The 22,593-nt window shown below is 42.4% G+C and overlaps 1 protein-coding gene across 1 annotated transcript in view; it reads left to right on the top strand.

Annotated features, from left to right (window-relative positions):
- The window catches only part of nectin3a (nectin cell adhesion molecule 3a), a 37,658-nt gene extending 21,093 nt beyond the window's left edge, over nt 1-16,565 (top strand). The window contains exons 2-6 of the mRNA XM_080429067.1: nt 994-1,341; nt 6,034-6,333; nt 7,935-8,052; nt 8,456-8,607; nt 12,155-16,565. Of these exons, the coding sequence (XP_080285193.1) occupies nt 994-1,341; nt 6,034-6,333; nt 7,935-8,052; nt 8,456-8,607; nt 12,155-12,798 (1,562 nt within the window). The 3' untranslated portion in view covers nt 12,799-16,565. The remainder of the gene's footprint in view (nt 1-993; nt 1,342-6,033; nt 6,334-7,934; nt 8,053-8,455; nt 8,608-12,154) is intronic.
- Nucleotides 16,566-22,593: the final 6,028 nt, after the last annotated feature.

The following is a 22,593-nucleotide window of genomic DNA, read 5'->3' on the forward strand; positions in this document are numbered from 1 at the left end:
AAAAACACCACCTTCATATCTGAAGTATATGATGATTACAATTGCTTACGTACGACTATAGGAGAAGAGTGGTAGTTTTGATGATGTGCTTGTCAAAGGGGAACATGGGACCCCATAGGCTAATCCAAATAATCATGTAACCTGGCAGAGACTTGCTGCTACTCTGATATTTGGGGTCACATTTGTAAAAACAGAAGAGATTTTATTTATTTATTTATATATATATTTTTTTTGCCAGGGACAGTGAACATTAATCATCATTTCAGTCTTCACATCAACGTAAATGAGCCAGAGTTTTCATCTGTAGTCCCTGAGCAGGTTGTTAAAATTGGTGATCATTAACTATCAATACAAAACAATACAAGTAGACATAGTACAGAAGAAAAAAAAATTACGGTATATATATGGTATTATAAAATATCTCTTGAGGCATTTTTGTTATGCTATGCTTTATTATTCTATGCTTCATTCCATGCTTATATGTATTAATATCCATTGCAGTTTTCTGATAAATGTATGTTATATCAGTGGTTCTCAAACTTGTCAATGACCTCCACAATGATATGTATTTGGCCGCGGACCCCCCCCCCCCCCCCCCGTATCTCAAAATATTTTGTTCCAGGGACCCCCTGAAGCAAATATTTGAGTTAAACAATTCACTTTAAAATATATACTCAAAGATTTGCACAAATGTTCACGATTAAAAAAATATAGCAGATCTACAAGCTCGCAGCACGGCACACAGTGATGTGCTGTGAGCTTGTATATCTGCTATTTTTGAATATAGCCAAAGTATAAAATAATGGTTTAAGTGGTTCAAATCTAAAATGACACAGATGCGTTCCCGGTTTTAATGGGTTAATAAAATAACTATTGAATGAAGTAATTGTGATCTCGATGTCCTTCCACTTTCCGAAAAGCAATTTTGAGCCCCTTCCAAATGAATTCTGGTATCAAACAATGACGTCTCCTTGTTTCTGAATCTTCCCACAGATGTGAGCAGTAACCAGGTGATGGTTCCGGAAAAAGTCAACGCGGTTCTGGGGAAGAACATCACACTAGGCTGCAGGATAGAGGTGGGCTCCAACCTCAGCCTGACGCAGAGCTCATGGGAACGACGTCTGCCCTCGGGCCCCATCACCCTGGCCGTGTTCAATCCTCAGTTCGGCATTTCCATCTCCAAAGAGTACTCCAAACGTGTCTCCTTCCTGTCCCCCTCGGTGTACGATGCCACGATCGTTCTGGAAGGAGTGGGCTTCGCCGACATCGGTTCCTACACTTGTAAAGTGGCCACTTTTCCTCTGGGCAACACGCAAGCGTCGACGACAGTTAACGTGTTCGGTAAGGAGTGGAACTCAATGTCAATTATGTCATTGTCACATGTCATTTTTTTATTTTCTCCCTCTTTTGGACAGTGCCTTTTGTGCGGATATTATGCTGAACAAGCCATAATATTTGATGAATTACAGACAGTGTTGAAACTAGTTGAGCTGTGTCATCTGTAGCTTAAAATGTTTTTCCATTCAGTTTCATAACCTTTAGGATATTTTCTATACATCGGTGACATAAATGACACGTTATTTGGTCTCCAAATGCCCCCCCCCCCACCCAAATGTTCATCTTAAAACTCCACCCTTGGTAACTTCCATTGTCATTGTCTACCTTGTGTGACCCCTGCCTGCACACCTGTAAACCTCACAGCCTCAGTCACAGTTTGAGAACATTGTTGAGGGTGAGATTAGGGGTAGCACAGGTCGCCACTAAGTGTATGCGCCCTGGAGGGATCAATTACTCCCCAAGCCCACAAGCTCTTCAATTACTACCTGGAACAGAGGCCATTCACATCTAAATCCCTGCATAGAATCCACGGCTGTGCACAAGTCGCTGCAGTGTGGTCCCGCTCAGCCTCGCTAATCTCCACGTCACTCACACTTGACGAAATGCACTGCACTAGTAAGAAAAGATGTTAGGGTGATAAGAAACTTCCCTTTAAATACCTTGGGTTGACACTTTTTAGATATACTGTTTTTAGTGTGGCGGCCTCTCGGCAAAATGGGAGAGCTCTTCAGAGTTCTTTATAAATATTCATGTGGCTTGCCTTTGCCTCAGTACAGGCCGTATGTTACACTGATTTGCAGTCTTAATCTAAACAAAAACCACACACACACACAGGCAGGCCCTCATCCCTCACCTTTCCTTGCTTTCTGCCAAGTGGATTGCATAATTCATGGTGTATACACAATAGACTCATGTACATTATTTCACACAGTACACACACATAAACCCCTTTCTGTGCACGTTGAAATCTGTTCTGTGGTCAGCATATGTTTCAGGACCTAATAATGGTTGGTTAGGTTGGATCTGAGGCTGTGCTGAGAGCTGGAGATTGCTCTGTAGGCAGTAGTTTCACATCACTCTCCAGAGACTCAGGGAAGCTCTGATGACTAATGAGAGCTACATTAAGTGCTGCTGTGACAGCCACAGTGTCTGGGACCTCACAGAGTTCAATTACACCTTTACTTTCTTCACTCTTAGCAGCTCCAGTGGTGTACATAAAAAAAAGTAGATGCTTCTTTAAAATTAGATTCTGATGTAATTAGATGTGATTACTTTAAATATATGTATTATTTTCTGCTGCATGGCAATTGAGTAATTAGGTTACTCAGTCCGTAGGGTATGTTTCGTACACAGTGCAGGGCAATTATGAAGCCCTCAACTCAGCAATTTTATGTTCCCACATCAGTGTCTCGTTCATTGCTGCCTTGTTTTAGGTTGACATGTGCCTTCTTCCTTGAGAGCATTTTATCTCCAGGGAAACATGATATTAATAGAGTTTCCATTTTATAATAACTCAGCATTCCTAAAACATGAGTATTTTTGATTCACTGAACATGCAATTGTTCAGTGAATCAGTGAGTATCAGTTTGTATGGGTTATTCATGCAGTATAGTTGTATGTAGTTGTAGTATGTAAACTGTATATTGGGCATTTGTTTACATCCTGTCATACATACCCAGTTCATAAAACACCTGGGTATCCAAAAATAGGCTGCTGTAGCTACATTTAATGAATGAATGAGAACCATGGAAGATCTTTATAATGTAATACATAACATTTCTTGACAGAGGCTCATGTACATGTACTTGTCTGACTCGCTCACTCATTTGTCACTAGGTTCATGCAAACACCCCCAAAGCATTTAATCATGACCCAAGCAGTTCTGGAGGAATTGAGCTTCATGAGCCAAAGGTCCCCACCCTTAAACAACAGGAAGGAACTAGAGCAGGAAATATACTAACATTGATACTGCAAGAATTAGAATGACCTTTTGTTTTGAACTGCTGCCAAGTCAGTGGGAAAGCAAATGTGCAACAACAACAAAAAACCCACAAACAGTGATTAAAGAAGCTGTATTCATATATGATGGTGTTATTTGGACTAATATTGCAGCATATTCCTCAAATACTCTCCGAGCCTTAGGAATTACCTGTCATCTAGCCATAAGCAGCTTAATTCGCTCTCTTTTCTAACAAATACTCTGCTTATTGAAGTCAGCGCCATTGTCTGATATGCTGAGTCATGAAATTGAATGAATCAGTTGCATAGAGGGGTAACAAGAGTTGCATACTGTATGGAGATTCATGTTACCCATCGCTATATGACACCACGTAGTTGTAGACCTAATATTAATCACCTGAACGCTTTGAAATAACACAACCGGTATATGCCGTGTACCTTTGGTGCAAGTTATAGTACCAATATCCAGACCATAATGTATCACCCTTCACTTCCCAGGTAAATCCTATACAGAATGATACTGTAGATTCTCCCCCACTCTTGCTGCATTAGTGCTCTGTATGCATAAGTGGAACAGAGTGTTGCTGGGTGGGGAAAGGGCCCATGCAGGCAGTTGGCTGTCTGACGGGAAATCGTTACTCTCTCCACTCCACAAAATAAGAGCCGTTGCCTCCGCACCCGCCCTCCGTCGTGACAGCTTCTCCAAATTAACACGTTCCTTTGATTTGGTTATTCTGTGGGCCTCCAGACACAGAAGAGCTACTGTGGGGTTTGTCGCAGGGCCCGGGGAGAGGGGCCGAGAAAAGCGGGTGAAGAATGCGAGGCAGGCGTCTGCGGGCGGCAGCCCTGCCCCCCTGCAAGGCAGCACAGGAGACTCCAAAGTTATTTTTGGTACGCAGGGGTGTCAGAGGTTATGAAGATTTGTTGTCGTGCTTTCTTGCCCAGCTGGTGACGATGGGGGGGGGGGCATGTGTCGCGAGGTGACAGCCTTGTCTTGGAGCTTTGATTGATGTGTGTGCGCGCCCCACATTTTAAGACCGCCACTGTTACAGTAAGTGGAGCAACTGTTTGGTGCTGTTGTAAGAGGCAGAGAGATATGGAGGGAGGGTATGGGGGTGGTGGAGGCGGAGGTAGATGTAGACCGGAGGTGGGGCGGGCCACGGGAAGACAGGACAGGGGAAAAAGGGAAAGCCCAGGGAAGTAGCCTAATGATGGAAAAGACTGAAAGCCTACACCCGACGTTCTGGATGTAACCTGTAGCCACTAGCCAGCATTGGACTGAATGTGCTTTTCAGCCTCGCTATTGTTGCCTCCTACTCTCTCTCTGCACACACTCTTTTTGTCTCTTCCCTGAGGGCCACTCTCTTCACTGCACTGCACTGCAAGATCTCTGCCAAACTTTCCCAGTCAGTGCTGCTTATAGGTTATGATCATGAAAGTGTCACATCGGTTTTTAAAGTCGAGGCCAGCAGAAGTGCTGCTCCGTCTTTACACAACAGGTAGAGAGAGGGCTGTGTTACATCGGGCCACTTCCTTCTCACATGGATCTGTTATGCCTTCCTATTGAAAAAATCTGTGTTACCCCCCCCCCTCCCCTTCCCCAGTTTATTCCGAGTCTTTCTCAGGAAGCCAATGTAACATTACCCTGGCTCTATAGCACTGAAACGCGCACAGTAACCCTACTCCTCAGTTCAGAACACCACACAATCAAATACAGACACACCACAGCACATGACAGTATGACTTGACTGTTATTGCCAATGCCCACCATATTGAGTAGTTTTCCAGAAATCCAATGCATATAGCTCATGCACTGTGGCCTTTAAGAAACGTCACTATTCATTAAGAGGAGATGTTTTTACTGGTGCTTTTCGTTACGTTTGAAGAAAGAAGACAAAGTGATACAGTGCAGCTCAAGTTTATCAAGAGATGTTTCACTATATCCATTAAGATGTAGCGAGCCAACGTTTCTGTTCAATATTACTCTTTCACAAACACAATGCATCTTTGACGTATGGGGCACAACAATGAACACAGCCCAGTCCCCAGTGAAGTGCTCCTATGTGATCAAATGGCATGGTTCATCAATTTTTAATAAATACCAATTCAATAGGGGAAATCAATCTAGTGTTTCTGACAGCTAAGTGTACCGAGGGCCACTTCCTTCTGTCCATATTCTCATCCTTGTTTTATGGTCGCTATTATTTATTCATATACATATACAAGAGATCAATATTCATTTTGTAATCTATTCTACATTCCGTCTTTCCCATCTGTCACTCGCTGCGCCATTACCCATCTCTCTCTCCCTCCCTCTCTCTCTCTCTCTCTCTCTCTCTCTCTCTCTCTCTCTCTCTCTCTCCACCTCCTCTTGCTCCTCTCTGTTCTAGGCCTGTCACAATTATTACATAATCGCAATTATTTGAGATAATCTAAATTATTTTGCATAATTGTCATAATCGTTTCAATGTTGAAAAAGGTCCATCCATTTTCAAACGTTATTCAAAAATAGCAGATCTACAAGCTATTTACGCTATTTTTGTTTTTAAAGTACAATATTATTTGTCATATTTTTCCTATGGAATTTTTGATTACGAAGCCTAAAGGCCAAACAGAAATGTACATTTTATTCATATATGTTCCAATGTTCAATGCCAAAAACACAATGAAATCATCAATTGCAATTATTTAAATTGTGTAATCATGACAGCCCTATATCTCTGTTCTCTCCCACAGTGGAGCCCAAGGTCTACGTGTCGGCGGGCCCCGCGGCTCTGCTGGACGGCGGCAACGAGACGGTGGTGGCCACCTGCATAGCGGAGCGCGGCCGACCCACCGCCCAGGTGTCCTGGGAGACGGAGCTGTCCGGACGCTCCGAGGCGGTGACGCACGACGAGCCCAACGGCACCACCACCACCCAGGTGCGCTACATCTGGTCGCCCCGAAGCCACGCCCAGGGACAGACCCTCACCTGCGTGGTGCGCCACCCGGCCTTGCTGACCGAGTTCCGCATACCCTTCGTGCTCAACGTGCAGTGTGAGTGTTCTGGTCAAGACTCCCAAGAAAGACCAATTTATTATACCTCTAATGTCAGTGGTTCTCAAACCTTTTCATGTGAAGGACCCCCAAAATTATACATATTTGGCTGCGGACCCCCATCTCATATTTTGTTCCAGGGACCCCCAGAAGCAAAGATTTGAGTTAAACATGTTCGCTTAAAAAATATCTATACTCAAAGATTTGCAAATATTTTCACGATTCTTCAAAAATAGCAGATCTACAAGCTATCTATAGCGCAGCACTCAATTGATTGTGACGCTATATTAACTAATTTGGCTGGGAACCCCCTGGTACCCTACAAGGACCCCTGCGGGTCCCCAGACCCCACTTTGAGAACCAATGCTCTACGTCACGGGATTAAGCCAACTACACACGTTCCAGTATGCCAGAATAGTAGCTATTAGCCCCTTTTTTCGGATTCGTGACAGATATTTGTCTTGGTTTTGTGTTAGTCTTCGTGCAGTCGTCCTCTTATTTGTCAGAAGCAGGTTCTGTTCATGTTGCTCGCACCCCTTGATGTGGGAGGTACAGTAGATCTTATCTATATTAACCCGCGCTGATAGCTTGATTTATGAACGCTCTGCTCCCTATCTTTCCGCTGTCGCCCATAAAAGGGCCATTTAAGACCCATCTTAATGTTATAATCATTGATGCATACTTCCCTGGCCAGCTCAACTGGGAGATATTATCTGTTTGGACTGCGTGAGTGCAGGCTAATGAAGGTATTTTATGAAATATTGATCAAGCCTCAGCAGCAGCAACAGTAGCAGGGGGTTGCAGGGGAAAGCGGATGGAGAGATGCACAAAAGCAAGGTTAATACAGGAAGAAAGAGGCTTTCGAGCTCAATAAATCATGTCAAATGCAGAGGCAGGGGATTTTAAGTGCAAAAGTAGTGCAATTTCAACATTGAACTGTGCAAACATAGGTCAGAAGGTGCTCATGATCAGATGTCCTCTTCCTCTGCGCAATAAGTTCCTCATTTGCTCTGCAGAGAAATCAAAAGGAGAAAATGGATATCTGAGTCACTGTTGACTTCATTTTATTACAGTGGCATCTGTTTGGGTTTATTTAGGTAACATCTTGCTTCCCTTTGTTTGTACTGAATCTCAGTGTGCAGAAGAGGTTATTAGGCTACTATCTTTCTACAGCACATCGCATCATGTCTGAGTGGCTGTTGTTTTCTAGCGCCCCACCATGTCAGGGAACTTGTTTGTACTCTTGGCTTCTGTCCAGCAGCAGAGCAATTTTTCCACTCGAGTAGTTTGCTGTTTTTGTTTTTGTTTTTGTTTTTGGTTTGGCATCAGTATAGAGTTTATAACGTTTCTTCATTCCTTAAAAGCTCATTTGTCAGCCATGCTCTCTGAGGTGACATTGACACGTTATGAAGTACACAACATCTCCCCCCCTTTTTTAAATTGATTAACCTTTTTGATAATCCATCATCTTTTGTGTGAATTTACTCTCTTACAAGATGAAAGAATCCCAGAACCACAAGTTAAATGTATGATATGAATGTGTTTTGTCTAGTTTGTATCGCTTACAAACACAGTTTTTTTGTTTTGTTTTGTTTTTGTAGTTGCACCAGTGGTGTCAATAGTGGGAAATGACAAGAACTGGTATGTGGGACAAGAGAATGTAAGGCTCGACTGTGGTGCCAAAGCCAACCCACCTGCCCATCACTTCACTTGGATCAGGTCAGTGTTATCTCATATAAACCTGTATGAATGAATGAACCGTTGTAAAGCGCTTTGAGCACTTGGAAAAGCGCTATAAAAATGCAATTCATTATTATAAACACATATCAGACTGGTGTCTAATGGACACACATCAGAGCACATTGAAATATGAAACTTATGTTAAAATTCTCATTTTGTGGGGAATCCCAACTTTGAAAGTCACTGAAATAAGCAAGCCAAATGTCGTTTACCACTTAAACCCTAGTATATACTATTGACCTGAGTCCCCCAGAGGTCTATACTAAGCCCCCTCTTTTTTCCCTTTACACCGAATCTCTTGGGCGAAAAATAGCCGTAGATCAGCTTTTTTTCACAGAATGTTTATTAATAATGTATTAACAATGTAACGTTTTTTGTTCAGGATGGATAGTCCAATGCCTGAGGGTGTAGAGATAGCCAACAAAAGCTTCATCTTCACGCGACCTCTGGAGCGTAATGACTCAGGAGTGTACCGCTGTGAGGCGATGAATGACGTTGGTCGGCGCAGTGAAGATGTGCACTTTTGGATACAAGGTACGTTTCAAAAAAGAGGTCTATCTATTTCTCTTTCTCTTACTCTCTCTCTCTCCCTCTCTCTCTCTCTCAACACCATTTTATTTTATTTTACAATGTGAGCTGGACTAAATCACCCTGAGGCTACACAGGCAAATCCTCAGTGTTCATTTATGGATTGTATGTGCACTCTCAGAGTTAAGTTAGCATTCAGGATTTTACAGTGCATAAGTCTCCATGCACCTCATGGTGTTTATTGTGCTTCCCCAATACGTCAACATGTAATGTTACCCTAGGTTAAACAATTCAAGCAGAGTTAAGCCTCTATATAGATGTCCCTGCCCAGCTCCATTTTCACACATTCCTGGCACCAGGAGAGCAAATAACACACGTACACAGTATCAGTACCGCAACGTTTGACTGTTGTGGTTTTGGCCACATTAGATTTGTCAGATAGGACAGAGAGAGTATTTTCCCCTGCCGCTCAAGAGCACAGTCAGCAAAGTGTGCACCAATGTAGCCTCTCTTTCCCCACTTCTTCAAGGTCAGGTTTCAGAGTTGGACTCTATGATTCACATTCAGGGATCCACAGCGCATTGGACTGAATGATTTTCTCATCCCATGAAAAGGGGATTTTTGTGGTCAATCATCATGCTGTTGTAATGCTCATCAAAGATGTGACTTGTGATTTATTGCAATTCAATGCCACCATCTGTTTAAAATCAACGATCCAACACAGGGTTTCCCCAATTCTGTCTAAAGGGATTTTGTTTTTGTTATTTTTTTCCCCTGAATTTGGCAAATTCTCTCAATTTGCCTCCTGCTCCCCTATCATGACGTCAGTATGGGTCACAGAACACACACGCAGCACAAGGAAACATTCCTGTCTGTCTCCTCTCTCTGTTTGCGTGATTTGTTCCTGTTGTGCATTTTTCACAAGTCGGGCATGGATCATGAGAACTCTGCATCCTTCCGTTCTGTTTTCATTCTCCTTCATTTCTCCTTTTTTAATCCGCGTCCAAGCACAACAACTGCTGCCTTCAGACGCACATTCCCTCGGCAGCACACACTATCCCTCCTCACTCCTTCCTCACTGTTGAGTGAGCTGGATGGACACCAAAAGGGTCTGTCAGCCTCCATCTGTTTATAGACCGGTTAGGAGTCCTGCAAGTACAGTTGATATTGTCGCTGTTGGGGCAGAAACCTTGTATGTCCAAAACAGTTACTTTTCAGGAAATGGGGAAAAAAATAACCCGTGTTCCAGTGGATCCAATGTAGTTATTATTTAGTCATAAGCTCTTGTTAATACTTTTCATTGGCTAAATATTTATCAATTCCCACAGACAGACTTAACCACTTTAAATCTGTGTCTCTATATATATATACTCTAATATTCAAAAATGTTCATAAGTAGCCAAAATAGCTGATTTACAAGCTCACAACACGACACATTATGAGCTTGTAGAATGGCTATTCCCACTACTTTTGTGCTACACTTTCATACGACAAAGTATAAAATAGGGCATTAATTTATGAAAAAAACATGAAACATGGAGATACAAGGTTTCTTCCCCGACAGCGACGATATCCTGTCCAGGAAGGACTCTTGCACTGTGCAATTCTCTCTCCACTTCTCCTGTCCAATATGAGCACTTGGACACACTACTGCCTCCTCCTGCTCCTCTCCCCCGTAGAGATGGCCAGGTTGAGCCTGTGGCCGGCACAGCTATAGTGCTCCCCCCATCCCCCCATCCCCCCTCCCTCCGTGGTGTGACTATTTGGCATTCCCAGTTGTCTCTGTGGCCTTGTGGATTTGGCTGCCGGTGTCTGTGAATCAGCTACTTTGTCACTGTGATGCACACAGCACTACATAAGGCCATGTTGTTCTTCTCCGGTGGGGGAGGGGCTGGTCTTTGAGGCTGGTGACACAGTGGGTTGAGCGAGGCCTGACGAGTGAAGTGATACAGTATGCCAATATGTTATTTCACTGACCTTGATCGGTCTTCCCTTTGGAATGTTTTTTTGTATCACACCCTCTTTAACCCATTAAGACCGGGAAAGCAGCTGTCATTTTAGATTTGAACCACTTTAACCATTATCTTATACTTTGGCTGTTCAAAAATAGCATATACGAGCTCAAAGCGTGGCACTCTATGAGCTTGTAGATCTGCTATTTTTTAATATATATATATATATATTTTTTTAAGCGAACGTTTGTAACTCAAATCTTGTGCTTCTGGGGATTCTACAAATCTCTTCTAAATCCTAGGCGTTATGTTGCTATAATCAGTGGTTCTCAAACCTTTTTCATGTCAAGGGCCCCCAAAATGATACGTATTTGGCCGCGGACCCCCATCTCAAAATATATTGTTCCAGGGACCCCCCAGAAGCAAAGATTTGAGTTTAAAAAATGTCACTTATAAAGAATATTATATTTATTCAAAGATTTGCACAAATTTTCACGCAAAAAAAAAAAACTGCAGATCTACAAGCGCATAGCGCCGCACTCTGAGCTTGTATATCTGTTATTTTTGTTAATAGCCAATGTATAAAATAATGGTTTAAGTGGTTACACTGATTCCTGGTTTTAATGGGTTAAAGTGTGTATGCAGAGACAGACCAGTGGTGTCACAGAGACCGGAGGTCAATATGGAGACGCTTGACCTTCTCCTTTTGGCTCCGGGAGCCACATGCGACCACCAGATACTGGCAGACAAATCAGATGCAGGAACCTCCCATCGATCACACAGTGTTTCATCTTCTCACATGACATCCTCACGGCAGGGTGAACGAGAAACAGGGAGACAACTCATAGAATGCACCTGCATGTGAATGAGTCTCTCTCTCTCTCTCTCTTTATCACTCTGCCCTCTTTGTATTTCATGTACTCATACAATGGCATAAAGCACTTAACCTCTTATGCCCCCTCTCTTAAACCCATAAAGACCTGAGGCCGATTCTACAAAATGTCTTTCTAATCCCAACAGTTTTCTGGAGAAAAAAAAAACTGTTTCTATATCAGTGGTGCTCAAACCTTTTCATTTCAAGGACCCCCAAAATGATATGTATTTGGCCGCCGACCCCATCTCAAAATGTTTGTTCCAGGGACCCCCCAGATGCAAAGATTTGAGTTAAAATGTTAAATTTAATACAATATATATTCTAAGATTTGCACATATTTTCACGATTTTTCCAAAAATAGCAGATCTACAAGCTCGTAGCGCGGCACTCGGTGCCGCGCTATGAGCTTGTATATCTGCTATTTTTTAATAGCCAAAGTGTAAAATAATGCTTTTTAGCTCAAATCAAAAAGTGACACAGATGCGTTCCAGGTCTTAAAGGGTTAAACCCCCCCTGCACTATACTATTAGAAATTCAATTAAGATTCATTCACATTTTGTTTAATTTGTTTGTAGTCGTAGAACATTAATTTCCTAAATAGGACGGAGTCAAACGGAATCATGGGGAATTCCTTCATTTGCTGGTTTATTTTTTAAATGTCTCCCACCTTCTGCTGCTGTCCCTTTCTCTTTTCTAAATGTCCTTGTCAACGCATTTAATTTTGCAGACCCGCCTCCCACCACGGCCGCCCCCACCACCACCGCATCCCTCATCCAGGATACCCTCGGTACCAGCACCGCCGTGGACCGGCAGAGAGCCCTGTTCACCTCGCCCACCCTGGCCCCGCTACCCGACAGCAGCGTGGGCACCATAGTCGGCGGGGCGGTGGGAGGGGTTCTGTTCCTGGTTCTCCTGTTAATCCTGGGCGGGGTCTGCTACATGCGCCAGCGGAGGACCTTCAGGGGGGACTACTACACCAAGCAATACCTGGGGCCGTCCGACATGCAGAAGGAGTCTCAACTGGACGTGCTGCAGCCCCACGAGCTCCAGGAAGTCTACGGGGACAACTCGGGCAAAGGCAGCCAGGACCTGAAACCCAAGCCCGGGGGGGACATTATTTATCCGGACTACCCCGCCGAGCGCAAGGACAGGGAGGAGTGGGGCGACAGGGGCCACAAAGAGGGCAACTACTACCCTGAGCACTATAACAATACTCACAACATGCACCCCTGCGGGCCGCCCGTGCACAGTCCGACTGTGAACAACGGCTCCCCCTACCTTCCGGAGGACTGCTTCGAGAATGGCGTAGACAGCGACTATGTGTCCCATATGGATGGATCTGTGATTTCACGTAGGGAGTGGTATGTCTGAGGAACAGAGCGGGGCATTGAAGCAGTAAAAGACACAGAATACTTTAGAAACACTCCGATACAAATAAGTTATATCGGTTCAATGAAAGGAACAAATAACACATTTACAATGGGCTGTCGAAGGTTGTTGTGCTGCCTTGATTGTAAACACTTACTTTAAGGACATGTACTTAGATTGCATTACGGTTTTGTAGCTTCTTGAGAAGCTGGAGTAGCCTTACTGATATCATTTGTGTAAACTTAAAGAGGCCTCAGCATACTATGAAGCCTCAACAGATGTGAAAATGGTTATTTTCTGCTTGTCTGTGTATACACACCCGTCTCAGCCACAGGTCTTGGGGTCAGGCTCCCAGGCATTGTTAGTGAAGTATTTATAATCATGGCTGAGCTCTTTGTCCACATGTTACAGTATTTTAAAAACCATCTATTGGCATTTTCCAATTGGACCCTTGATCGCTTATACTGTGTGCAAGCCAATTTTTCATAAAAGTTACATTTCTATCCTAGCTGCAAAGAGTATTCAAAGTGAAATCACGCTGCATCAAACTTTTAAGTATCACAAGTTAAAGGGAAGATTATCCATTCACGTGATTAAAAGGGAGAGCTGCCTACAGGACAATGTATCTAGGGAAAAAGCTGTTGTTGTTTGAACAATTTAAGCTTGATTGATTAGGCGTTAGGCAATGATTTGGTGGCCACCTAATTAACCCTTTCCATTTGAATATTCATGTTGGATTTGCAAACCAGATCTGTCAGTCATTTATAAAACCGTCAAAACAGTATCATAAAGAGGAGCTCATGACATAATTAGAACATAGCTTGTGTTCTAATGTTTGCTCATTTGAAATGTGTTTATCTAGTAGCTGGCATCTTGAACAGTGTCCTTATTATCAAATATGCTGAAAATATTTTTATTTTTTATTTTTTATTTCCTTGTGGAATATTAAACTTGAGTAATACACCCAGCTATAAAGCAGCCTTGGGCAAGGAAGCACACCTGTACCTAATCTAAAGATCAGAGGATTGTTTTACACATTTAGCTGTGTTGACACTGAAGACCACCGGTGGAGCATCTGAGTCCTTACCATCCTCTTCTTCTGTCCTCTGATTTCCATGTGGTCAATAGAAGACTTTATTATTTTTCTTCTTTCCTTTAAAGCGATATTTCACATGGGTATTTATTTTTTATCTTTCAAAATGCCCAACTGGTCTTTTCCCTTGATTCTAACAATTACAAGTAAGCAAATGATTTTGGAATGAATGCAATCCCACAACACCGAAAATAAATCCAATCATTTGGGTCCGTTAAGTTGGTATATGTAGTTTTGAAGTATGACTTTTCATATTTTAAACTACTGTAAGGTATACCACAGTTAGCAAGTGACATCACTACTGATTAAAGGGACAGCCAACATTGGTAATTTGACTGCTCAGGAATTCATGTAAACTTAAAGATATACGTGTATATGTGCTTAAAACAAAACAAAAAACCAAAGCGAAATATGACTATGAATCATGTAAAACTCTTAGTTCTGTTTAATGGTCTCTCTTGGGATTTAATTATATTTTTTATAAATACCAATGACATGATGTTAAAACTAAAGAGTTGATATCATCACTGATCTATTTTCTCATTGCTTGATTTGACCATGTACTGTACTTTGTGAGTGCAGCCTACAGCTAAATTTCTTTCTACCGGAATGATACAAGGTTCTAAAGCCCGAATTATACTTAGTTGCACATGGGTGTCACGCACCGAAAATAAGCTCACTACGCACCGAGCTATGACGCGCTGTCATCTGTGTGCAAGCAAGTATGAATCAGGTATTAGTGGCCTGCAAAGCTTCACCATGAAAAAGGGTAATATCCTTTTTGGAAAGATCCCTATTATATATCAGGGCATCTGGCTATACACTGCTAGAGGAAGGAACTGTGTGTGTGTGTGTGTGTGTGTGTGTGTGTGTGTGTGTGTGTGTGTGTGTGTGTGTGTGTGTGTGTGTGTGTGTGTGTGTGTGTGTGTGTGTGTGTGTGTGTGTGTGTGTGTGTGTGTGTGTGTGTGTGTGTGTGTGTGTGTGTGTGTGTGTGTGTGTGTGTGTGTGTGTGTGGGCGGTGTTGGCTATAGCTTGCGGTTTCTTTCTTTCTTATTGGGGTTTTATAGATCGAGGGCACCCTCTTTTTAATTTGAGCTATATTATAATTCTTCCTCCTCCACCCTCAGTGCCCATGCAGTCCCTGGGCTTTGGGTGAAGAGTTAGATGTCTGAAAATAAACTACTTTAATCTTTATCCCTCCCTTTCTTTCTGTCTCTCTCTCTTTCTTTGCTCTATATCTTCTCTCTTTCACACACACACACACACACACACACACACACACACACACACACACACACACACACACACACACACACACACACACACACACACACACACACACACACACACACACACACACACACACACACACACACACACACACACACACACACACACGCACACACACCCCCACACACACACACACACACACACACACACACACACACACACACACACACACACACACACACACACACACACACACACACACACACACACACGACACACCCCACACATCTGCTACATAGGCCTGTCCAGCCCACATTCAAAGGGTGCTCTTCACCTCAAAGTTCCTGGCTTTTTAATTAACCCCCCTCCTCCCCTCTCGATGCATTTGGAAAGTTTTAAACCTATTGATGTGTAGCATAGGACAGTCCTTACGCTTTTTATTATTTCATTTTTATTAGGCTGATTCATTGCCATGACTGTGTGCCAACTGCTTTTCTTAGCTTCTTCTCTGAAATCCACCCAATGCATGATACGATCCAGGTACAAACACACTTTTCATCAGCAGGTTGCTCTAACTATGAAGGTAGCCATACTGGTTTATAGTTGCATAATGAGCTAAATGTTTCCTCTCTCTCCGAGAGATTATTATTTTTAATTTTAATTTTTTTATATATATTTTTTGGCTTTTATAACACATTCTGGCCGATCATCTTTGATTTGGGAATGAGGTTTTTTTTTGCCCACTGCCTTCCTTTCTCCTGATCATTTGTGTCATGTTCATGTATATATTTGTTAATAAGTGAGCATCTGATCAGCACACTCATCATTCACATGTTCACACCAACCTCTAATGTATAGCTAGTGTCTTACACGGGCTGAGCAATGCACAGAAACTTTTCAAGATGACAAATATTGTTTGGGTTCATGTAAAAGTTGTTCCTGTCACCTGCTATGTCTTCCATCTTGTTATTTAAGATTTTGATGTTTATTTTCCAGACAATGGAAGTGACTAAAGGTTGACTGTTATGCCTTATGCAGAAGAAGACACATGTAACAACTCAGTTACAAAGTATCAGAGAAGAGAATTGTGATTTGTGAAGTTTCACTGGGAATTTAGTTTGGAAATACTAAGCAGGCCAGGGTCATTGAAAATATTATTGTTTTGTAAATATGCTGGCTGTTTTTGTTATTATTATTGTTGAAGAAAATATTATTTTTTCTATGAGGTCTGTAATTTTCACAGAGTATTAGTTTATCTTACGAGCATTAAAGAGCTGTTGGATGATTACATGGAGAGTGCTACTCTTTTTGCAGCATTTTATATTAGTTGTCAAGAGTTTGTGACTAATTATTTTGTACATTGTTGTCATGTCAATGACTGATTTTCTCACAAGAATCAAAAATGAAAGAGCAGTAGATTGTATTTTGTTTCCTTGTTTGCAATAAAAGAGCATCATTATTGCACTCAAATGTCTGCGTTTATACTCTTTAAGTTCCCTGAATTGAATAGAGTTACGACATTAGAATCTATTCCGTTATATCTATATTTTTTACTATTCAGCAACTCAACAACTATTTATTGGTTATTCATTTAACCATTTCGTTTCCTCCTCCATTCCATTATGGCAGGCCACGAGATCCCATTATCCAGCTCAGTGCCCAACGCCCATTAGTCTCTGTCATCGTCACTAGCCTCCAGTGTCCACACCTGTGGTTGAAGCTAACTGACCCGTCCCATCCACCTCTCTGTCCTGTCCAAATCAGCACCCTCTTCATCAATGGCTCACAAAATAGGCAGTTTGGTGGTTGAAACCTGTCACGCAGCTGTGCCAAGATTGAAGGCTGTTGGCCCACCCACAACTTGCAGCATCGCCCACCCCAAGTCCCTTTTATAGCCTTTTGTGTGATAAAATTGAGAGCAAGATATGTATGGTAGAACGAGCCTATCAAATTGAAATCTTTTCAAAATAGACCCTCTTTTAACAATGGCATTCACAATCCACACCCTTTCCCCTCTAAGTGGCTGCATTTAATCCCCCGTGTTAACCTGGCTTTGGAGGTGCCATGAAGGATATCAATATCTGTTGTTTAGCAAAGTGACAATCGTTCCCTACAGCCCAGATTAAAACAGAGAGGAGAAACCAGATACCAAATCCTCTCTGGCATGTGAGGGACAAAACTCCCTTCTCTGTCTCCGTTTTCATCACTTGGGCAGCCACAGTGCACCGGGCCAAACACACTTACTCTATTATCACGATGTTGTCTGGCTGGGCTAACCCTGGGCCTAATCCATCACTGCTACCATCTGCATGTTTGTGCAGGCTGTATGGGTAAATAACTCTGTGTTGGTGGGCTTGGGTTACCTCTCCTTTTTCTTTCTCAAGTCTTCTGCAGCTGTCTGCAAGGAGCAATTTTTTTTCACACTTAATGAATCAGTCAGCAAATGTGTTTTGCTTTGTTACCCTGTAAAACAGCAGCAGGTCCTTTCAACATTCTTTTAAAAGGACCCCACCCAAGGTTAGTCTCTAGATATAGGTTTTAAACAAAGGTAGGTTTTAATAAAACTCTTAACCTTTAGAAACTATTCTTGTAAATATACCGCATGTTTATAGTTATGTAGTGACCTACTGTAGTCCAGATGAAAAAAAGGATCAAAGCTCAGGGGTATGTTGTTTTTCTCTTTTAAAAGATTTATTAATCTAGAAGGGAGTAGAGTATCTAGACACTTGTATCTTGTGTTGTGCTCCCACCCTAGCCCCCCAAAAACACTGGTTGTTAGCTAATGAACACAACCGGAGCACCAGGGAGCAAACATCAAAGGCCACAGCTGACATAGCTGAACAGACAAATTGTTTGAGCTCATGGGTTTGGAAATAATGAAATGCTGCAGAGAGGGTGGGAGAGTACCGGAGCAGTTACAACAAAAAATGTTGTCACATGGCCAGTGATCTCGCCTGCCCTCGTCTTGGTGCGAAGGCTGCGGAGCAGTAAAGTATCTGTGGCAGTAGACACTGTCCATGTTCAGTGTCCTGGTCAGCCACTCGTGTATAGTCCCTCTTTAGGGGAGGAGGGGAGCCCCTTTTTTCAGATGAACACAGACCAATGCTGCACCCCTGACCGTGGGAGAGAGACAAAGTGGGGTGACACGGTTCTTCTTCTTACAGCAGAGAGAGCTGCTGTCTCCACGGTGACTTGCCTCAATGCACTCCATAAAGCAGGCCGAGTCATTGAGAGGGTATAGACGCAGGCCATGCTTTGTTTCTCAAGCATTTTCTTGTGTGAAACTGAAATCCTCCCTTCTTCTTTCAAGTCCTTGGCAGGAATCATCAGCCGGATGAGCCTGGATGAGACCTGTGACCGCTGTTCTAAAATCTAGTGTACTCTCCCACTGCATCCCATTGGCTTTGACATGAGAAGAAGGGAGTTCGCAATTTCCATGTCTTCTGCTGAGTGTAGGATTTTCTCAATGATATTTTATGATGAAACATTAATGAAATGGGCAAAGGGACTTTCTGATTGTCTGACTTTGCCCATGTTCAATTTCCTCCTTCCTAAATTTAAGCAAACCATTCCAGTGTATTGTAAGTTATTTATCCAAAACATTTTCATTTTATATATATTTTTTTACAAATCTCTTTATTATTGTTTCAGACAGTGAAGACAAGGGCATCATATCAAATCATGAAAACAAAGAGGTCTGATTTTTCTTGACAAAAAAAACTAAAAACAACAAACAAAACAACAATTAAACAAAACACAGCACAACACAACAGAACATACTGTACTGTAATAGAGGGGAAATTCATGGAGATGCTGATAAAACAAAAGCAGCTTACAATGAAGGCCTTTTCAAAAAGTCACTATATATTTAGAGAAATAATCATTTAGGGAGGTGGAATTAATTGCAGGATAAAAGGTTGTATTTTTTGAAAAACACAAGAGTTTTGGCACCATGACAAAAGCTCCTTTGTTCTCAGCCCTTCAACTGAGGCTGAAAGCAAAGACAATGAAGGTTTTCACTGATGAGCCACATTGTTACTCTGGATCTGCTCAGAGGGTCATTCACAGGTTTTGTGCTATGTTCCCAGCTACGTAGATCTTCTCTAGGATGAAAAGCTTGCTGTGTCCATGTGCTACAAAACAGTCTCTCCCTCTCTTTGCTGACTCAGAAAGTACCCTGAGATAGTTTAAAAGGAATGTACTGAAACAGCATCTCTTGTGGTGCGGAATGAAATTATACTATGATGACAGAGTGGCTTTCTTTGGGGGTGTAATAAATAAGGTATCAACATAAAAACTGGGTGGTGAGGAGAATAAGGAAATATCCACTGGATCATTCTTGCCTTTAGCAAACTGATTGTGGACCTTCCCCCATTCCTGGTATGATTGCCTGCAAAGGGCATTATATTCAAGTCAAAAACATGCAAAAGTCAGAGTGCAAGGGGCAGCGAGCTACATAGTTTTACATAGTATAAGACTGAACGTTTTTCTTATGGATCAGCCTCTAATTGGGTCTGGGGCATGCAAGGGGCTGTGATCAGAATGGGTGGCCAGCCATGTTACTGGGATGTGACAGTGAGACGCCTACATCCCTTTTCATTGTTCTCCAGTGCTGGAGCAGATATAATCTTTAGTGAATTTTAATCCCTCCAAAACAATGCAACGTTCCCAGCGAAATATCCCATGGCATATATATGCAAGGAAATAACACCATTCAACAGGAATGGACACTTGAATATTTCATGGCTTTTGCCTTGTCTCATTGGAAACTAAGCAATAACAAAATGAGGATAGCCGCCACGTAAATAAGATAAATGTTATATTCCACATGCGACAAATTATTTGCATTCAAGTAAGTAAATCTAAGACTCTGAGCAAGCCAAGTGCTATTTCTTACCACCATCCATCATTATCATTGACTTCTTCGGTCTGTCTGCATGTTTGGCGTTCCTTAAAATCTTGTGTTATGTTTGGACTTCAGGCTGTTTTCTTCACCTGACTTGTCTGTCAGTCATTTGCTACCAAGGAGCAGAGACTTAACGACCAGGCAACACTCCCTTATGTCTGCATTCTTCCCATGGACAAGAGGCCTGATAGACACATACGTGGATGCAGTTGGACAGCAGTGCATGCTTCTACTCTCTGCCCTGCTCTCCTACCGCCAACTGTGCGTTTGTGCACGTGACAGCACACATCATATGACTCCTGCCCCAGTGTGTTGTCAAAGCTAACCAGCCAAGAGACCACCACCTGAGGTTGTTGTCATTTCCATGTCCTCGCCACAGTTGAGTGGTCATAAAACTTCATGCTCTCTACCTCACATCTTTCAGTCTTATTAATCATTGGCATAATATGTTTCTGTTAACAAGATAAGAGGCTTGGATAAAGGAATAGTGCATTATAGTGTTGATTTGCTTCCTGATAAGAAAGTCTTTTGGCAGGAGGTTTCTAACAGGGAGAGCTCCCTGTATTGGACAGATGAATGAGTCTCACTCAGCTGTTCCAGGCAGATGATGTATCACCATGTCTTGGGTTTATAGGGGGGGGCATATGCTTTTCTGTTATAACAGATTATTTAGCTTGACCACATCTGATGTATGGGTATGATTTGCAGTCAGGACACGTAGGATATTGTCATGTCTGTATCTATTACATACTGTATATTTATCACCTCTCTCTCTCTCTCTCTCTCTCTCTCTCTCTCTCTCTCTCTCTCTCTCTCTCTCTCTCTCTCTCTCTCTCTCTCTCTCTCTCTCTCTCTCTCTCTCTCTCTCTCACACACTCACTCATTGCTTTTATAGTTTCACTTTACTTTACAGACAAGTTGACTTTCTTGAGATTTTTGTGTTCTATAATAGAGGCACTTTGGACTTAATTAAACATGGCCGAGATCATATACATAGTGTGGATGACAAAGGCAAATACAGACAAAAGGGGAGAAACATACCATTGTTTCACAACAACACAGACGTGTGTTCCAGGAGTGGGGAGGGTGAAGTGAGGCACAACGTATGTCAAACTTAATAAATTGCACGGAACAGTAAGGGAGGGGGGTGCAGGAGGCCCATTTAGAAGCTTTTAAAGTCGAGCAGCGTGAAGTCCTAATTACTGAGACTTAATACTGGCTGTTGCTGCACTCACGCTGTGACGGTCAGTAGGTGGAGGCTGCTACTCCTGCTGCTAGGAGGAAGGATGGAAGACTGGCTTGGCCTCAGTGAAGGTAAATTTAAAGTGTGTGGAGACAAGTTATAACAGGACCTTTCCACTGTCTCTGCCAACAATGGGGAAAATACAGGCTTATATATTCTATTGTCTAAATCAGTGGTTTTCAACCTTTTTGTGTATGGCGCCCCTTTGGGCAAACCAAAATCTCAAGGCACACCTGTATTTAATACCAGACTTAAAAGCTCACAACACATTGTCTGCTTATAGGTCAGCCCCCCCCCCCCCCCATATTTTTTTATTTTGTGAAAAAAAAACACTTTAAAATGTAATAATAATAATAATCATTATTATGATTATTATTATTATAAATATAAAATGATATGCCCAAAATAGGGACTCCATGTTGAAAGTGGTTAACAGATTTGCCTTTGTATTGGGAAGTGAGTGCACGCAAAACATTGATATACAGTAGTAGAAAAGAAAAAGCATAACTTTGTGTATCTATCTATAAATGCACAAAATCTCTGTCTGTCTGTCTGTCTGTCTGTGTTTTCCTGCATATCTCACGAACCGTTTGACCGATCAACTTCAAACTTGCCGTGTGTATCGACCTGAGGAAGTGCAGTGCCAAGTGGGTCCATAGTTTGTGCGTTTTGTCACGAAATCTCAAGGCACACGTCTCACGGCACACCAGTGTGCCCCGGCACACCGTTTGGGAACCGCTGGCATAACAGGACCTTTCCACTGTCTCTGCCAACAAAGTGGAAATTACAGGTTGACATATTCTGTTGTCTAAATTTGTAGATAGAAACCGGTAAAGCACCATCCTGACCCGGCTTGCTTGGCCAGTCAAGGGGATAAGATGAATGTTCCAACAAGTTACACTTTTTCACCAAATCTCTTGTGTCAGTTGGAACCTTCATGCACACTTGAGTTTATTGGCAATAATGATGCCAAGTTACTCCCTGCTGACCAATCACATGTTAATGCTTGCTGTTAGTAGAAGGGAGAGGGGCTCTAGAAATGAAGGGTGTGATGTGTGAATTGAGATGAGGACATATTCAACTATGACCTTCCTTTCCTGTCCATCTTCAACAGTTTCTTTACAATATTAATTATAGCCTCACCTCACAGCTTTTGGCAGGAAACACATTCAGATCAGATGCTCTCGTCACTAGTATTGAATTTGTTTGTGCTTTTGACCACACTAGTCTAGTGTGGTTCATTAAGTATGGGTCAATTCCAGTGGAATATCAATGGGATACGTAAGTTCAGTGGCGCGGGAAGGGGGGGGCTATGGGGGCTGCAGC

Source organism: Gymnoscopelus braueri, assembly GCF_963280865.1.
Source record: "Gymnoscopelus braueri genome assembly, chromosome: 5".
NCBI lineage: Eukaryota > Metazoa > Chordata > Actinopteri > Myctophiformes > Myctophidae > Gymnoscopelus > Gymnoscopelus braueri.